At 35.1% G+C, this 18,955-nt stretch overlaps 1 protein-coding gene across 8 annotated transcripts in view; it reads right to left on the reverse strand.

The window, feature by feature from the left end:
* The window catches only part of TUSC3 (tumor suppressor candidate 3), a 174,439-nt gene that overhangs the window by 112,275 nt on the left and 43,209 nt on the right, over window positions 1-18,955 (reverse strand). For all 8 annotated transcript variants that reach the window (XR_009047754.1, XR_009047752.1, XR_009047753.1 and 5 more), the window contains exon 2: window positions 5,890-6,059. Coding sequence is in view for 5 of the 8 variants with exons in the window: in XM_057697255.1 (XP_057553238.1) it covers window positions 5,890-6,059 (170 nt within the window). In the remaining 3 variants the exon portion in view is untranslated. The remainder of the gene's footprint in view (window positions 1-5,889; window positions 6,060-18,955) is intronic.

Below are 18,955 nucleotides of genomic sequence, written 5' to 3' on the forward strand. Positions count from 1 at the left end.
AAGGACTAGAGGAAATAATAAGGGTTGTAATCCCAAAAACATTCAGAAAGCACTTACAAGTGCAGTAAGTGACGCACAAGGGTAATTTAACCTATATACGCTTCTCACCTTATGTGCTCACTTTAGAATTGACTCTCCTAAGAGATGTGACTTCACTGTAATTAAACAAAAGACTGATGAGCTCTTCCACATGGTCCTGGCCAGCTATCTCCAACTTGCCAGCCCATGTTATGAGATGCTAATCTGAATAAAAGCTTTTCATGATCTAATGAGTTTAAGAAATGCTGGCTGATGGATCCCTGCCCCAAAAGATTAATAATCTTAGTTGGGAATGCAAAAGGAAAATGCAAATTAAGGTTCGCAGGGTAAAAGCAATGATGAATACGTACACTTAAGGAAAGCATTAAACGTACTAGCTCTGGAGTCACATATCCCAACTCTGACAGGTATTAGCTCTGTAACTTTGGATAAATTATATAACCTCTCAGCTTTAATGTTTTCATCTAAAAAATGGATTTTTTGCAGTCCTACCTTTTGGAGTAGTGAGAATGATGAGATATTACATATACAAATGACTTAACACAGAATTGCCCAAATAGTTTACACATAGTAAACAATAATTTTATTTACTTAAAGCAAAGATGTTAGCCAGTTAATATCTAATATATAAATGTAATAATTTTTTCTCCCTCAGCTTTAAAATAAATACCTTTGTAATTACTGATTATTTTTTCATTTACTTGAAGTCCAACAATATATTAATTTCCAATACATTACCAACATTTGATTATCTGTGTACCTTGCTTGATTCTACATGTAGTGCTTGATTTTCCTTCACCTGGATGTTTTTTCTTACATCTATTGAATCATAGTAATAACCTTAAAGGGGACATTTTGTTCTTAGAGTTTTTAGTGAATTCTGGAAGAGATGAGTAACTCTGTGGTAGAACACATCTAAAAGATTTAGCAATTATGGGGAATATTCCTTATAGTACAATTTGATAAAGGAAGTTTGGAGTTAACACTTACGGGAGGTGAGAATTGTACTGAGTAGTCTTAATTAACAGCTTTATTTGGCCAAGGAGTTTGATGTTAGCACTGAGGAAGGTGAGAATTGAATTGTAAGATTTGTGAATAAACTGACTGTGTGAAAGAAGAGCAGAATGATTTGCTAGGAGGGCTTACAAAGAAGCCAACAACTCATTCACCACACTTTCAGCAAAGAAAAGCAACTGGAGAATCTAAGTGTGTTAGCTCTAGAAGAAAATGTCACTTTTTCTTCAAGAAAAGAAAAAAAGCAGAATAAGTCTCACAAAGGAAAGCACTAATCTTTTAAAATTATAGCTATGAACATTTCAATGATTCTACAGAATTATCTAAAAAGTATAGCAGTACTATAGAAATGGTCCCAAATAACACTGACACAGAAGGACCCAGGAGAATTCAATGCACATTTTTTAAGAAAAAATGATTGTGGATGATAGGGTGCCTTTCTCAATGAATCTACAACTCCCTTTGAGGCTTAATTTATAATACAGAATATAATTTGAATACTTTTTCTTGAAAATTTTTCTTGAAACTCCTCTCACCTTTTCATCTTAGTTGTCCCCTTTAAGATCTCCTTCGTTCGCTCTGCCCATATGGTCACAGTTAGTACTCTCTTGGCTCAGTGATAGACCTCAGACCACTTTTTAACCACAGTTACTTAACAGATCCTCCTTTTAAATTTATATTATTCTACAATGTAAATCTATCATCCTCATCCAACAAACTCCAAGGCATCCCTCTTTCAGCTCACTTAATATTTTTGCTCTCCAGTTCCATTAAAATCCTGAGTTATTTCAACACACGTTTATAATCTAGGTATGATCCCAACCTTATCGTTCCTAAAGCTTCTCTATTAATCAATTATCTACATTATACTTCAGCAATTTACTTATTTATTAAATAAACCCTTTACAACAACTTCCTAATTTTCAACTCCACCCTTCTTTGACACAAACCTCTCCTTCACTCATGAAAATCTAGCTTAATTCTATCACAACTACTTTATCAACTGTCCCCTGGCTTCTCTGAGCCCCCATCCAACTTTTAAGCCACAGTTATACCTTTCAAATACTGACTAGCATTCTCAGAATATTTCCCTAATCCACTTCATAGAATAAAGCAAACAGCTTAATCCCTACGGAGGGTGTTCTTGCTCCTAAATTGCTGAGTATTAGGGAAGAAAATCACTTAATTCTAGAGATTCTTCACCAAAAATCTGAGTATTCTAGTTTCATAAAGGATATTTGTCAATGCTGTATGGTCATCCAATTAGCTAAGCCTTCCCACTCCCGCTGTTACTCAATGAAAGTAATTTTTCAAAAGCTATGAATCATGAGCCTGCTTCTCCGCTTCCCTATCTCTACACTGGCTGCACACTAGGATTACCTAGAGCATGTTTTTAAAATGTCAGTGTGTTGACCCCCACCCCCAACCCCCCCCACCAAAAAAACCCCACAATTAAATCAGAATATCTGGATATGGAAACCATGTATCTGCTCTATACTTTTTACTTGCCTCTAAACCTTCACTTGCCCTTTCTTTCTTCTCTAACAACTTCACCATCATCTTGATCCATGAATTAACTTTTTCTAATAACTTCAATCTTTCTCTGTTGTAAATCTAAAACCACTCTAAAATTTTAAAGTCTACAAAATAGGCTGTAATAAACAAGTAAATAAAGGTTATTTTGAGCTAAGCATCATTAAAAAATTGAGGGTCCATATTTAACCATTTAACAACATAATGCATTAACTAAACTGTTACCTAAAGAATATACCATTTAACAGTATGTTGTGGTTTATGTTATCCAAATACACACAATTATATGTAACTGTGAAATAAATACTTGGATAATAAAGTCTTTCTAGATTACAGTTACAAAACTATAATAATCAATTAAATAGATTTCTTCATAATAGTGGTGAATATAGGAAATCAATATATTCCATTTTTAGAAGCAAAGAAATGATCTCCCTAAAGTACTCACGGCATTGTAGGATGCCAGAGTATAGTTTACATTTTTGTGGAATCTGAATTGTTACACCAAAGGCCAACGAAGATGGTGTTTTTGCCTCAACAGGGCTTTTTAGCATCCCTTAGATAAACATAAACATACCCTGTCCTTAAGTGCTAGCTCAATTCTAACAAATGTTAATGTCCACTTAAGTACTGGTCCTCAAATTAATAGGCAGGGGACTCAGAATCCCCTGAAATGGTGTTTTTCATAATATCTTGCTCTTCATCTTTTCTACCTGCTTTGAGCTATGTCCCAACATACACTCATTATTAGCTCGTGATAAAATCTTTCATGAAAATTCCAGAACACCGAAATTCCCTTTCTGCAAGCTAGCCTGAGAGAAACTGGTTTACTTTTTTTCATTGGCCCATGTTCCTAATAATTATGGTTTCCACTAAAGTTCAAAACGGTTTAGAAATCTAAATATAGTGTACGGAGGAATATACAACGTGAAGAGTCTGTGGAGCCACCACATAAAAAGTGTTTGCTCTTGAAAACAAAAAGTGTTCAGCCAAGAAGAAATAGGCAACCTGAATTGCCCACAACAACTGAGGAAATGGCATATGTAATTTAAAATTTCCAGGTAAAGATTTCACTGGAGAATTCTACCAAACATTTAAAGAAGAATGAACACAATTTCGAAAACTGTGTAATTTCACAAATCACTTCCAGAAAATAAATGAGGAGGTAACATTTCTCAGTACATTTTATGAGGTCAGTATTAGAGTGATACCAAAACTAGACAGACAGTATACATAATGAAAAATATAGATCAATATCTGACATGAACTTAGATCTAAAATTCTTCAACAAAATACTAGCAAATAGAATTCAGCAATACATAAAAAGAACAGAACACAGTCAAGTGGGATTTATTAGAAAATGCAAAGCTGATTCAGCAATTGAAAAATCAATATAATCTACCTCATCAACAACCTAAAGAAGAAAAATCCTATCAATTGACTCCCCCAAATCTGACAAAACCCAACACCCATTCATGACAAAAGCTCTCAGTAAAGCAGAAAAGAACTTCCTCAACCTGATAAAGTACATCTATAAATATCTCACAACTAATATCATACTTAGTGATGAAAGACTGGATGCGTTCTCCCAAAGATTAGATCAAAATGTAAACCATAAAATTATAAAACTTTTAGAAAAACACATTAGAGAAAAAGTTTGTGATTGAGGGCTAGGCAAAGAGTTCAACTTGACAACAAAAGTAAGATCTATAAAAGGGGAAACTGATAAATTGGACTCATTAAATTAAAGTCTGCAAAAGATCTTGTTATGAGAATGAAAAGACAAGCCATAGATTAGGAGAAAATATTTAAAAACCATATACCTGACAAAGGACTAGTATCTACCATACATAAGAACTCTCAAAATGCAGTGAAAAAAAATTCAGTTAGAAATAGGCAAAAGACATGAACAGATATTTCACTAAAGAAGTGATACACAGATGACAAAAAAGCAAATAAAAAGATATTCAACACCATTACATTAGGGAAATACAAAATAAAACTACATACCCATGGGATGGCTAAAATAAAACTGACAACACTGACGCTGGTGCAGATATGGAAAAACTAGGTCCTTTACACACTGCTGGTGGGGATGTAAAATGATACAGCCAACCTGGAAAACAATTTGGCAGTTTCTGATAAAGCTAAACAACTTTAGCTTTATCAGCTAAAGCTGCAACTACCATGCAACTCAGCCATCACACTCTCTGGCCATTTATCTCAGAGAAATGAGAACTTAATTTCACACAAAACCTATAGAAGAATGTCCATCACAGTTGTGTTTGTAATAGCCGAAAGCTGGAAACAACCCAGATGTCTTTCAACAGATGAAGGGTTAAACAAACTGCAGTACATCCATACCATAGGATATTACTCAGTAATAAAAAGAATGAAGTACTGATAAATAAAACAACTTGGATGGATCTTGAAGGAGTTATGATAAGTTAAAAAAAAGCCAAATCCAAAAGGTAAATACACTGCATGATTCCACTTACATAATAGTCTTGACATGATGAAATTATAGAAAAGAAGAAGAAATTCAGGAGGTGGGGAGATGGGGTGGGTGTGGCTATAAAGGGCAACAGGAGGGATTCTTACTGTGATGGAACAGTTCTGGATCTTGACTGTATCAATACCAATATCCTGTTTGAGAAATTGTACTAGTTTTACAAGATGTTAGCATTAGGGGTCACTGAATAAAAGGTATATAGGATTTCTCTGTATTATGTCTTAGAATTGCATGTGAAACTACAATTATCTCAAAATTAAAAAGTTTAACTTAAAATTCCAAAACTTCCTTTGTTACGTTCCCACTGAAATATATTTCATTCATTTCAAATTGCTTATTTCTATATCATAGGAAGTAATTTCTCATCATTAGAAGTATTGAAAAGTAAATGAACTTCCTTAAGTGAGTATGTCCTCTTGATTAAACTATTTAACTAGAGTATGTTTAACGGAGCTACTTCATTGCACCTAGGATATAAGTAGGTGACCTACAAGGCAATATTCACACTAAATTCTATAACATATGTACCTTTATACAGGACATAAAGATAAAAAATTTGTTTTATAATTACATGTGGACTGGTCTAGTAAATATTCTACATAATATAAAAGTATTAGCCTATCAAAGTCATTCCCTAGAAAACAGACTTTGAACTTATGTTTATATGCACATAATTATAGTTGACTACAACACTGAACAAATGTTTAATTTGATTATACACATTTATCTTAACTATTGTAAACATATAATCATACAATAATAGTTTTTAATTTTTTAAAAACATACATTACCTGCACACAGAACACTGACGCTGAGGTTGAAGAGCAGTGAACATAACAATCATAGAATAGTTTCGAGGTGGTGTCTTTATAAATTTTCGGAATTTGTCACCATTCATTCGGAAGATTGAACGCCTGGAACTCCATTCCATCAGCTGTTCTACTTTCTCAGCTAAAAGATTCTACAATAAACATAGGAATTTAAATTTACACAGGGTTAAAAATCCCTCCACTTGTACCTCCTATAAAAAGAATTACATAAGACTATATTTTACCCAAAATTAATTTCTGCGAAAGGTCCTCATTTTGGTGAATACATTCATTATTAACTGACCATATATGCATAAAATATCTTATTTTTCCTAATGATTGCAAGAGTTTATAAAATAAATATCAAAAGTAAAACAGACTTTCACTTCCAGAAAGATGGAATAGATATGCTTTTCCCTAATGCCCCACTAAATATAGCTAAAAACCCTGGTCATTATATGAAAAACAAGCATAAAAGGCTCTGAAAAGTGGAGAAAAGAAGGGAGATTGGCTGGGGACCCCAAAATGAAGAGTGTCATGGCGGTGAGTGCCCTGAGTTTTGTTTCAGCCCCACCTGTCCCAGACTAGCAGCTAGAGGCGTTGGCAATCCAAGACCACCAACGGACACAAACCAAAAAAAGCCGCAAGAAGAGCGTGCTCTCTTTACCCAAAGGATAAAAAGGGGCAACCTAGTAAGACAAAAAATAACTGCTCTCGTCTAGCCAAACACCGCAGACGAAACACTGCCCTTCCACCACCTCCCTCGCTAGCAAGGGCAGAATGGGGAGCCTCAACCCAACTCTAAATTCCCCTCCAAGCATCAACGTGCTGGCATGGAGGGATCTCATGAAGACAAAACTGAACAAAAGAGACACACAAAAGAGCACGGCACAATTCTCTTTATAATAAGGTCAAAAACAGGAAAAAATCTGCTGCGCTAAGTCAGGATAGCGCCTCTCTGCAGCAGGCACTGGGATGGTGGGAGGTGTGAGTGGGAGACGGTACCATGGAGCTGGGGGGTTAGGGAGATTCTCTTCCCGGGTAGGGGTGACAGTGAAAGTAACACTCTAGCCTCTGTACAGAATGCTGTTAATCTTTAGAATGTCCATTTTACCTGAAAAAGTCTGAGAAGTAAAAAACTCTATAGGGTTGTATTCCTATAAGAAATCTGTTCGCCTCGGAAAATCAAGAAAGCATGAGTGGTCGGGAGAGAAAGGCTTCAATTGTGCCACTGAAGAAAGACTAAGGACCTAGGGACAGATGCAGTCTTAACTGATGAGATGTATGATACCTAGAGTTACACCTGAGCACACCAAGCACAGTGTAAGAGTCCTGTATGGAAAAAAAAGCGGGGAGAGGGGCTGCATTCTGGTCACTACACAGGAAAGCTTGGACAAGACGTTTCACCTCTCAGAACCTAGGGACTCATCTATTAACATCTGACCTTCCAATACTACCTAGATAACTTATTGGGAGATGATAGATTAAAAATCTTTGTAAATTATAAAGAATTATAAAATACAAGGCAGTATTAGTAGAAGTACTGTTTTTACTGTTGGTAGATAACAAAGGGTGATCTTACCACTATAATCCTATATGTAGTCTATAATATCCCTCCTGCCAAATTTCCTACATATTCTGAAAATACATCAAAGCAACACATGAGAACCAGTTTTAATTCTGGTATTACCAGAGAACTTGTGAAGAACATTATATTCAGATTAAATATTAGATGACAAAAGATAATGAGATCTTTTCAAATAAAAGTCTATCTTTCTCTAGTTACTGCCTCAGAATATTAAGTGCTTTAGACATGCTAAGCACCATGCTATGGATATCACATATGCTCTCTTCTTAAACTCACACAGGAACCAAAGCAGCGGACAGATAACAGGCTTCCTCCACAGATGATGAAACTGAAGTCTAAAGAACTGTAGCTCTCACCAAGGCCCTACCCTGAATGGTTCTACTTGCAACAGACTCTAAAAAGTATACCAGTTACCTTCAACCAACAACTGACACCTTTTGAGCTCACACTGTTACTCATCTGACAAGCCTCAAATCCCCCCTCATTAGAGGAAAGGTAACCTACTGTTTGAGATAAAACACCTCACCATGGTAAGTGATACAGAGGGTAATTTGTCCAAGTTTTTTTTTTTTAAGAAATGTTCCAATTTTAAGAAGATAAGTCAATAATTTCTGTATGTGGAGAAAATAATTTATATTCTTAATAAACTAAATACATGTCTTTCCATGTGAAAAAAAACATAAACAAACAGCAACAATTTCTGAAGATATTCAACTATGAGTAGATTAAAAAAATCAGGTCTAGAAATAAAAAATAAATAAATAAAAAGGGAAAGATATTGCAAAACATAGCAGTCACGCACCTTAAAGATTTGTAGTAATAAAAACCATAATGGTTTATTGTGTGCTTGCTATGTGCTAGGGACTGTACAAAAATGCTTGTCTTATACAATGAATTCATCAATCCTCATAACAATCCTATAATGGGGGTAGCATTGACATTTCAAGTTTAGAGACAAGGAAACTGAGGCACCAAGACATTAAGTAACCTGTCCGAGATTATACAGCTCATAAATGGCAGAATTGGGGTTCCTAGTCTTATTCCAAAGTACATACTCTAAACTCTATACACACTGCAGAATCTTACAGCTTTTAGAGGTTACAGAAAAATTCTTTCAACCAATAGCCTAACATTCAAATGAACATGTTGAAGTCAAAACAAAAATGTTAAGGGAATTCCCTGGTGGTCTAGTGGTTAGGACTCTGGAAAACTAAGATCCCACAAGCCACATGATGCAGCCCCCATCCCCCCCAAAAAAATTAAGAGAGTCTACAAAATGAAGACGGGATAACACTACTACATAAGGAAAGAAAAACCTCATCGCATCTTGAACTAGTCACCTTTGCACAGAAAAAGAAATGTGGCATATATACACAATGGAATATTACTCAGCTATAAAAAGGGATGAGATGGAGCTATATGTCATGAGGTGGATAGAACTACAATCTGTCATACAGAGTGAAGTAAGTCAGAAAGAGAAAGACAAATATTGTATGCTAACTCACATATACGGAATCTAAAAATGGTACTGATGAACTCAGTGACAAGAACAGGGAAGCAGATACAGGGAATGGACTGGAGAACTCGAGGTATGGGAGGGGGCGGGGGGTGAAGGGGAAACTGAGAAGAAGCGGGAGAGTAGTACAGACATATATATACTACCAACTGTAAAATAGTCAGTGGGAAGTTGTTGTATAACAAAGGGAGTCCAACTCGAGGATGGAAGATGCCTTAGAGGACTGGGGCAGGGAGGGTGGGGGGGAATCGAGGGGGGGGCGTCAAGGAAGGGAGGGAATATGGGGATATGTGTATAAAAACAGTTGATTGAACCTGGTGTACCCCCCAAAAAAATAAAATAAAATAATAATTAAAAAAAAAAAAAAAACAAAAATGTTAAGGGAATTCCCTGGTGGTCTAGTGGTTAGGACTCTGGAAAACTAAGATCCCACAAGCCACATGATGCAGCCCCCATCCCCCCCAAAAAAATTAAGATAGTCTACAAAATGAAGACGGGATAACACTACTACATAAGGAAAGAAAAACCTCATCGCATCTTGAACTAGTCACCTTTGCTCAGAAAAAGAAATGATCTAGGAAGGCAGGTTTTCGGGGCATCATGGTTGATTCAAACACTCAAGACCATTTGTTATAAAGAAGGCTAAGCCAATTTTCAAAGAAAAATGTTACAAGGTGATAGAGCAGAAATGTTCAGTAAGGAACAGAAATCTGATGAATATGAATGCAAGCTTTTAAAATCTGCTAAGAAAGAACCACAGGTTGAGCTACAGTCCACAAATAGGGTTCCACAAATAGAGTTTATTCTACTGTTGCATTTCTCTGGGACAGGCATACGATGTTATTTAAGGAGAAGGTTGGGTGCATCTGTTCCTTCAAAGTACTTCCCTTTTCAGGGCCATTTGTACTCCTCTTTGTTGGGAATTTCTCTTCGCTACAGTTCCCCTCATCCAGGACCACCTGTAAGACTTCACTGCCTTCTCTGTTTGTGTGTCCCTTTTGGTCTCTTGAAGAGAGTGATGCTCATGCATTTTAACTCACTATTCCCCCTGGAGAATGAAACCTGGAACAGAATCATGCTCCAGAGAATTCTATGTGGTGAAGGGAGCATGGAAACATCCACAAGATGGAATATAGTGCAACCTCTAAAAATTGAGAAAGCACCATATGCTCATTTTAAAAACAGAAAAGAATTTGATAGCTCAAGTTTAAATGATGATTCTGTATTTACATGCAGTGTGGCATGACCAAATTATTTCTCTGAATCTCAGTTTCTTCATCTATAACATTGAAATAATCTCTCACAAATTGGTAAAATTAAAGGTATGGAAAACTCCTAGCACAGCATCCTGCAAAGTGCAGGCACTCAAATTTTGTTCCCCTCTCCTTGGGTTAATTTCTATCAGCAACATCCATCAGGTTGCTAAAGGAATATCTACAGTGGGAATTTTTTTTATCTCATTAGTATCTTCAATCTCAGAGTTACCAAATGTTTTCTGAGTACTTATTACATAAACATTGTGCTAAATTTCTAAACATGCATTGTAGATTACTAATTACATGACCAGCACTAAGCTAAATTTATGGAAAATGAAAATACAACAGATCCTCCGCTCAAGGCTTTATTTAAAAATATACTTTGCTTATATTGACATGCTACGGTTGTGGCTTTGCTATTAAATAAATAGCCTAGTGCCAACTCAGGAAAAGATGGCACGTAAGATCTTATTTCCGTGAACACTAAGTGATTGGTAGAAGTTAATTTAAATTCAGTACAAAGCAAAATTTTGAAATCCAGACTGATACTATCAGTAAAGGGTGTGTAAGTAGTTGAGTTCTGTCCACTGCTGGTACAAGGCTGGGAAATACAAACATAGGTGCCACACGTCTACCATTTCTAAAAGGAAAAAGAAATCTAAAACTTAGAATCTTCAAGGAAGAAACCCTGTCCTGACCTGTTACCTTGTAGAAATCATGGGCCAGCAGGGCGCACATATTAATAAACGTAAGATACTCCGTCATACTAACTACAGGCGCCCAGCTCTCTATTTTTATCCTGAATGTTTTTATAAAAACTGAATTGTAAGGCAATTCACAGTTAATAAACAAACTGGCATAATCTATACATGCCAGTCCTCAACATTTGACATTACTCAATTTTTTTCTCAATTCATGTTTTGTAACCAATTCATAACAAAAATACAAAGAAAGGTACATTTCACTAAACATGTAATGAAACTGTTCATTCCAAAGTGAAGCTTAAACAGGAAAAAAAAATCTGACTAATACTTTTATACCCATATTTTTTTCCAGCATTTTACCCCTAGGTAAATTTTAATGATAAGCAAATGCATCAAAACAAAGATATGTATGTGGTCCCCTGTCTTAAAAAAAAAAAGATACATCTGCCAGAGGGATAGCTCTGCATGTGTCTGTTCCAGTCACCTACACAGTATTTACACCTGCATAGTATTCGTTCAGGTGCCACATACACTACTATGCATAAAACAGGTAACTAATGAGAATCTGCTGTGCAGCACAGGGAACTCAAAAAAAAAAAAAAAATTGACAAGTACTAGGATATACTGTACAACGTGACAATATAATTAACACTGCTGTATGTTCTATATGTAATTGTTAAGAGAGTAAATCCTAAGAGTTCTCATCGCAAGGGAGATTTTTTTTTCTTTTGTATCTCTATGTGATGACAGATGTTTACTGTGGTAATCATTTCATGATGTATGTAAGTCATCATGCTGTACACCTTAAACTTCTACAGTGCTGTACGTCAATTATATCTCAATAAAAATGGAAGAAAAAAATAGCCACAATATAACTTGCTTACAATAAATTTGCAGGACATAAATTTGGAATGAGAATAAGAAGTACATATTGAAGGTATCTCTTAGTGACTCACAGAAACTTCATGACCCTTCTGTCTTTCCCTGTACTTTACAGAAAGCCTCTGAGAGGAAAAGAGAGTTTTACTTTCCACAACTTGAATATCCTAGAGGTTCAATCAAAGCCCACTGACAAAGCAAACAGAAGCAGCCTGATGCATATTTTTGCATTTGGGAGAAAAATTAGCTTCAATTTCTACAATTATTTGCAATGAATGCTTCCAGAAATCAAAATATCGGCGATTATACCACTCTACGTATTGATACATTACAAACCATTCACTAAAGACCACCAACGGCCTTAAGGGCACTCAGAAGACCGCAATAAGCTACACAATAAATAGGATAAATAGACCATTTTTATCAAAAATTAAAAATGCAGACAGTACACTAGCCATAAAGAGGGCAAAGATTCAAACAAAGAGTTAGTTAAGAACGCAGCAAATCATGCTATCTCTGCAGGAGATACAATCTACACTCTATAGGAAAACTTCAACTATCATTACTTCAAAGGTGAAAAAAGAGATTCGAAAATACCTTAAATAAATCATACTGAGAGTTCTTTGATGTATTTATTATCAACCACTTCAAAATTAAAGAAAGAAATACTGGAAAACCCCACGCTGATTCCACCTCAGTGTAGATCCTAAAGAGAACCTGGCTGTGTAAGTACAGAAAAGGGAACCTAGCTACCTATGGCCAATACCCCAGCAGCTACAAGCTGATGTCAGGCAGAGTCTTACATAAGTTTTTAAGTCCAACATGTCAAACACAGTATCTAACACAATTCAGATCTGAATGAGAAATGTAGAAATAAAGTTATTTGGGAAAACACTGTTTCAAATGTTCATGCTTTTTTAAAATGTTCATTTTAGAAATGAACTTCAGTTGATGGTGCTACAATACTCAATTTTTAAAAAAAGTTCAATTAAGTGAATTTTTTCTAGAGACTCAGTAAAAATATTTCCAGTGACACTTTTTTAAGTAGTGACTTTATGAACCTGAACTCTCCTCAGAAAATTTCCCTGGGAAAAGATGCACATTTCCATGATTTTGTAACCTTCAAAGCATCCTCGGCATAGCTAGCTCCTGATTGGCCCTGAAGCTCCCTCTACATACACTGTGTATTACAGAATGGATAATATGTTAAATTTTTAAGCTATAAACTAGGAATTGATAATTTATTATTCCTATTCAGATGTAACTTTTAAAAAAAGGGTTTCTAACTTCAGTTTATTATAGATTCTTTGCTCTGTTCACTGCTATGAAAGTGGAAAGAGTATTATAAAAGAAACAATTGTTTGACATAACCATAGAACTTATGAATTACTGTGGTCAAATTTAAAATTAATGATTCAAGAATTTAATATCAATTGTAATTATTCTAGGATTTTATAATTCACAAGAAAGTAGTGCATTTACATAAACACGTGAATATAAATTCTACAATGAAAAATATCAAAATGCTTTATTCCATGAGAAACTTAACTATCCATGGCAGTAATAAATTTTAAGATTCCTAATGTTAAATGCTTTTATACCTTAATTTTATCAGGGAAAACACATCAGAAACTATCACATGGTGTTTTGAACTATTTTGTAATTGATACTAGTAGTAATAACAACACTAGATGAATGAATGCATGGAATTACATAAATTCAAGTATACTTGGAAATACATCTCATCCCCCAAAAGTAAGGCCCTACACAAAAACACTGATACAAAATACATCACACTAATAATAATTTATTCATCACATCTACTTTAATATAACCTAAAAAATAATTCCAAAGGAGAAAATCTGAACATAGTTATGTGATTAACATCAGTAAAAATGAAAAAGCCAGAAAATAAGGGCCATATTAAAACAATGAAATATGAGGGACTAGAATGATACATATGTGACCTGTAACTAGTGAAAAAATTCTATTATAACATTAAGTGGAAAGATAGAATAGAAGGTAAAATTTATACTAACTACAACTAAATAACTACTAACTGTATGCAGATAAATAATAAAGTCATGCAAATAGTCGAAAACTGTCTTTTGTAGAACTGGGAGTTAACTTTTATTTTTTACTATAAAGAGAACACAGGTTTTGGGGTGTTTTGGGTTTTTGTTTGGGAGGAGGTTTTCTTAAATTCACATGAGTTGTCTTTGTGACTTTTTCACTATAAAATTGCTGAGGTACAATATTCTCCTTGTCAAGAGACATCATTAGAATATGGACCATGATGTTTTCACTTGAAGGATCAAAACATGAAGCCATTTTAATAAGGAACAATCATGACATGGGCTAAATGAGCATCCCAGTTTTATTCCACTGCTGCATTAGTTTCTGAGACCTTCTTTCTTGCACTCCCTCATATCCTTCTGTTGGACATTTATTCTTGTACAAATATTCCATTGTAAAACACGTACCAGATACAAAAAATAAGAGTAGCTGTACGAGCAGAGAAGAAAATCAGCTTGAGGCTGTACATAGCCATCTGGTCTTACTCCCTTGAGAGCAAGGATCCAGACAAGATGGCCATTACCAGTATTAACGAGTGTGGCAGGTACTGTATTATAATACATTATATCATAAAATACTCTGCACTGCTGTAGAAGGGGTTGTATACAACTCTTCACTATTAACAGCAACATACCATGTGCTACAACTGAAGAAAATTTTTACTACAAGAATATGGAAAAATAATAGCATTAACTATTCATAAACTGCAAAATTAAGAGATGAATTTTTTTCAGCAGGCTTATTCTTGAGTCATACAAACTAGTCAGTAAAATCTGTGATGGTAAAATTATTAAAACCAAGAAAAATTAAATAGAATCCAACAGAAAGCAAGGCAGGAGGAAAGCAAAGCTTTAAATGTACTCTAAAGCTTTCCAATACCTTTTTCATTAACCTAAGTAGAATCTGGTCTACCAAATTATTTCCAAATGGCAGCAGCAAGTCAAGTTTTGGGATGGAAAAAAAGGTCTGGTTTGGTTATTTCGTATAAATGGTATGCTATCAAAATTATCACAGCTACCCCCTAACTGAAATCTGTATTATTGGCAGAGACCCCCAAACTGCGGGCATTAAAACCTCCAAAGAAACTTCTTACATGGGGCTTTATGTAGAAAACAGTGAGTCATATTAGAGACAATATTCTAACCTAAAAGTACAAAAATAATGTAAGGTAACAAAGCAAACAAAAAATTAATGAATTCAGGACAAATTAGACCCAGTCACAGAGGTGGGGGGACTACTTGAGGATAAAATCCAACCAAGAGGTAACCCAGAATGAACAACTCAGGAAATAAAGAAGCTATGTTAAAAGACTGATGACTATACTGTTTATTAAATACAAATACATTTAAGTATAAAACTAAGAATAATCAACAACTCCAGCAACTACTGTTATAGACAGTCTGATCATCTTCGTTCACCTAGGAGGACCCAAACTGTACTCGCTGGCCCTGCATAATCATGAACAGTACCTCCTTTCTCTCTCAAAATATCCTTGTCTGGATAAGTTACATGGTCACCCAAGGTAACACACCTCATTTTCCAAAATTAGACAAAGTAATTCATCAAATATTTGGAGACAGGGAAGGGAATTGGGAGGGAATGTAAGAGCACAAAATTTCTACATCTATAGCACATAATCAATATAGACTTTAATTAAAACAATATAATTTAAAATAGTAGTTAATCTATGCATGTTGAAGGAAAGAAGAATACTTATTTCTGCAACTTACTTTAAAAAAGGTGGGTGATAATTGATAGGATTGGACACGTGATCAAGCAAGCACAGTAAAATGCTGACTGTAAAATCTGCTGCTGGGTATTTTTGAGTATTCACTGTAAAATTCTTTCAACCTTTATGTAGGTTTGAAAATACTCATAATAAAATGTTGGAGGAAAATGAAATTCACCTAACACATTAATGACAGTTGTTTTTAGGTAGTTAAGTTGTTTACTGAATTTTTTTTGCTCTCATCTGTGAACATTTCTATTTTGCCTTTTGTTATAGGGTATTATATTACAGATGTCATTTTATAACCATAACGCTAATTTTTTAAATAGTTACCTATTATCAGCTACTTATCAGTTTCTACCAATACGTTATTAAAATAAAGCCCAGAACTGTGTCTCATTTATCGTGTCCTCCATGCCCAGCCCAGTGCCTGCCTCACAGATAAATACCTGTATAACTTACATAATGGAACAATTTATTGGAAATGCAGAAACAGAATTAGCACAGCTCTCTCATGGCTGCCATAGCCCTGGATCCAGACACCCTTCCACATCCACTTGTGGCAGGAGAATTACCCTCTTAAAAACATTTGCTATTATGATCAGAGAGAGCAGCCCAAGATGAAAGCTGATCATTAAAACTTGGAAGTGGTGTGTACATAAGGTCCCATATGTTTAATGGTAATATTCATTTGGTAAAAGTACTATAAAAACATTGTGTTTCCACTTCACATATGAATAAAATGTTATATTAAAAACACCACTGTAGGGCTTCCCGGTGGCGCAGTGGTAAAGAATCCACCTGCTAATGCAGAGGACACAGGTTCGAGCCCTGGTCTGGGAAGATCCCACATGCCGTGGAGCAACTAAGCCTGTGAGCCACAGCTACTAAGCCCCCCTCCTGCCCCAGCTACTGAAGCCCACAAACCTAGAGCCCATGCTCCGCAACAAGAGAAGCCACCGCACTGAGAAGCCCACGCCCCTGCTCTCAACAACTACAGACAGCCCGTGCACAGCAATGAAGACCCAACGCAACCAATAAATGAAATAAATAAACTAAAATTAAAAAAAAAAAACAATACCACTGCAAAATGTTAAGGTAAACAATATGGATATACATTGGTACAATCTTTCAAGGTCACACTAATAATACAAATAAAATTTTAATTTCATATCTTTCAGTACACCAATACCATTTCTCAGAATTTATCTTAAATAATCATACAAGGCGCACATGCTTATTTAAAAGGATAGTCACTGGAGCATTGTTTATAATTGAAAATATTTGGAAATAGTATGTGTGCCCATAGAAAGGAGATCGGTTAGATCATAACATGGTATGAGACGGATCATTATAACCACCATTAACAAGATGAGACAAACTTACCTTAAAGGATAGTCACAACTTAACCTTTAAGTAAATCCAAACGGATTACTTATCAGAACACTATGTAAAGAACTATTTCATATTTTAAAAATATACGTGTGTCTATTCACTCTAACTTATTTTACATACATGGTAAATATCTTAAAGGATATACAGTGAATTGATAATGGTTTATTTCTAGAGGTGAAGATTACAGAGGTGTATTTATTCTACTTTATTAGTTTCTATGTTTTTTGAAATATTTACCTGTATTACTTTATAAACAACAAAACAACAGTTATTGCCAATTGGAAAAAGACAGTGAAAGAGCCATCCAAAGAAGAACAGTTAAAAGACAAGAAATTCTGATTTCTCTAGGAAGAAACATGTAACACAGCCAGGGACTGCGGCAGTTACCCTATGTGTCTTTGCTGTTCCTTACTCACCTCCCTAGCTAGGGGCTGAGTCCACTCTCTTGGAAGCTATGTCCACTTAACTTCAACCTAATCCTTACTTTTTGGTCAGGTTGGTATTTGAGAAAACAAAGATGTTTCATTATATCCTAACTTGCAGTTACCACTACGTTCATCCTTATTGACCAACACCTTAGTTCATTTCAGTGAAAATGACTTGGAGTATTTATCAAAAGTTCTTCTTCAATAACCAGGTTTTTATGTATCTCTTTACTAAGAAAGTGAAGAAAGCAATCCTAGATATTTCAGATCTAATTTAGTGAACCATTAGAGAGATGAGATACAAGAAACCAATATAAGCCCAACAAATAAAACCATTTTCCTGGCTCTAGTAAGATAAAATTTTGAGCTTTTCTGGTAATAAACATGCCAGAAATGGGCAAATTTAGGGCTATTAAGTTACTGCACAGTAACATAGTCCTAAGCACATTAACTGAGTTTCCATTCTGCTACCATAAACATCAACTGCTATTTAAAAGCTTACTTTTACAATCTAAAAAGAAAAGCAAAAAGCAAACAAATACTTGCATTAGTCACAAAATATCAATTGTATATATATATGTACAGGAATAACCTATATGTACCTGAAGCAAATGAAAGAAGTTAATCCCCTTTCAGCTAACCTATCTCTGTACCACTTCTTTTTTATTACCACATTTATTTATAATCACTATAATATTTTATCAATCATTATTTTAAAATGTTTGAGAACTGTTCTTTTAATTCTCAAAAGTACAAAGAATAACGAAGCAAACACCTGTATACCCACTATCTATAACTGATGATTATTGAGTAAGGTTTGAGGTTTTTTGTTTTTTTTTTTAACATAAACGATTAAAACATTGCAGGTATATCTGAACTCTTTTATCCCATCTTATTCTCCTCTCTCCCATTTAGGTAAAAGTATTAATTTCTTTTGAGTCTATATCTACACAGACACACACAAAGACAAGTACATAAGAATCATCAGTGACACGCAATACAGTTTTATGTTTCTTTAATTAGCATAATAGTCTTTTCTAATTTCGTACTGAAACTTTTAAGTCAAAGTTTGTTTTAGAAACCCATGCCTGTTGATTGGAGAACTCGAGGTTTGGGGGGGGGGCAGGGGGTGAAGGGGAAGCTGAGACGAAGTGAGAGAGTAGCATAGACATATATATACTACCAACTGTAAAAGAGATAGCCAGTGGGAAGTTGCTGTATAACAAAGGGAGTTCAACTTGAGGATGGATGATGCCTTAGAGGACTGGGACGGGGAGGATGGGGAGGAGTCGAGGGAGGGAGGGAATATGGGGATATGTGTATAAAAACAGATGATTGAACCTGGTGTACCCCCCCAAAAAATAATAAATAAATAAATAAGAAAGAAACCCATGCCTGTTGACACATACAGGTATAATCCACTTATTTCCATTGCTGGAGAGCAATTATGAGAATTATAAGCATTTCTAAGAATTTATAA

Source organism: Hippopotamus amphibius, chromosome 10 (genome assembly GCF_030028045.1).
Source record: "Hippopotamus amphibius kiboko isolate mHipAmp2 chromosome 10, mHipAmp2.hap2, whole genome shotgun sequence".
Taxonomy (NCBI): domain Eukaryota; kingdom Metazoa; phylum Chordata; class Mammalia; order Artiodactyla; family Hippopotamidae; genus Hippopotamus; species Hippopotamus amphibius.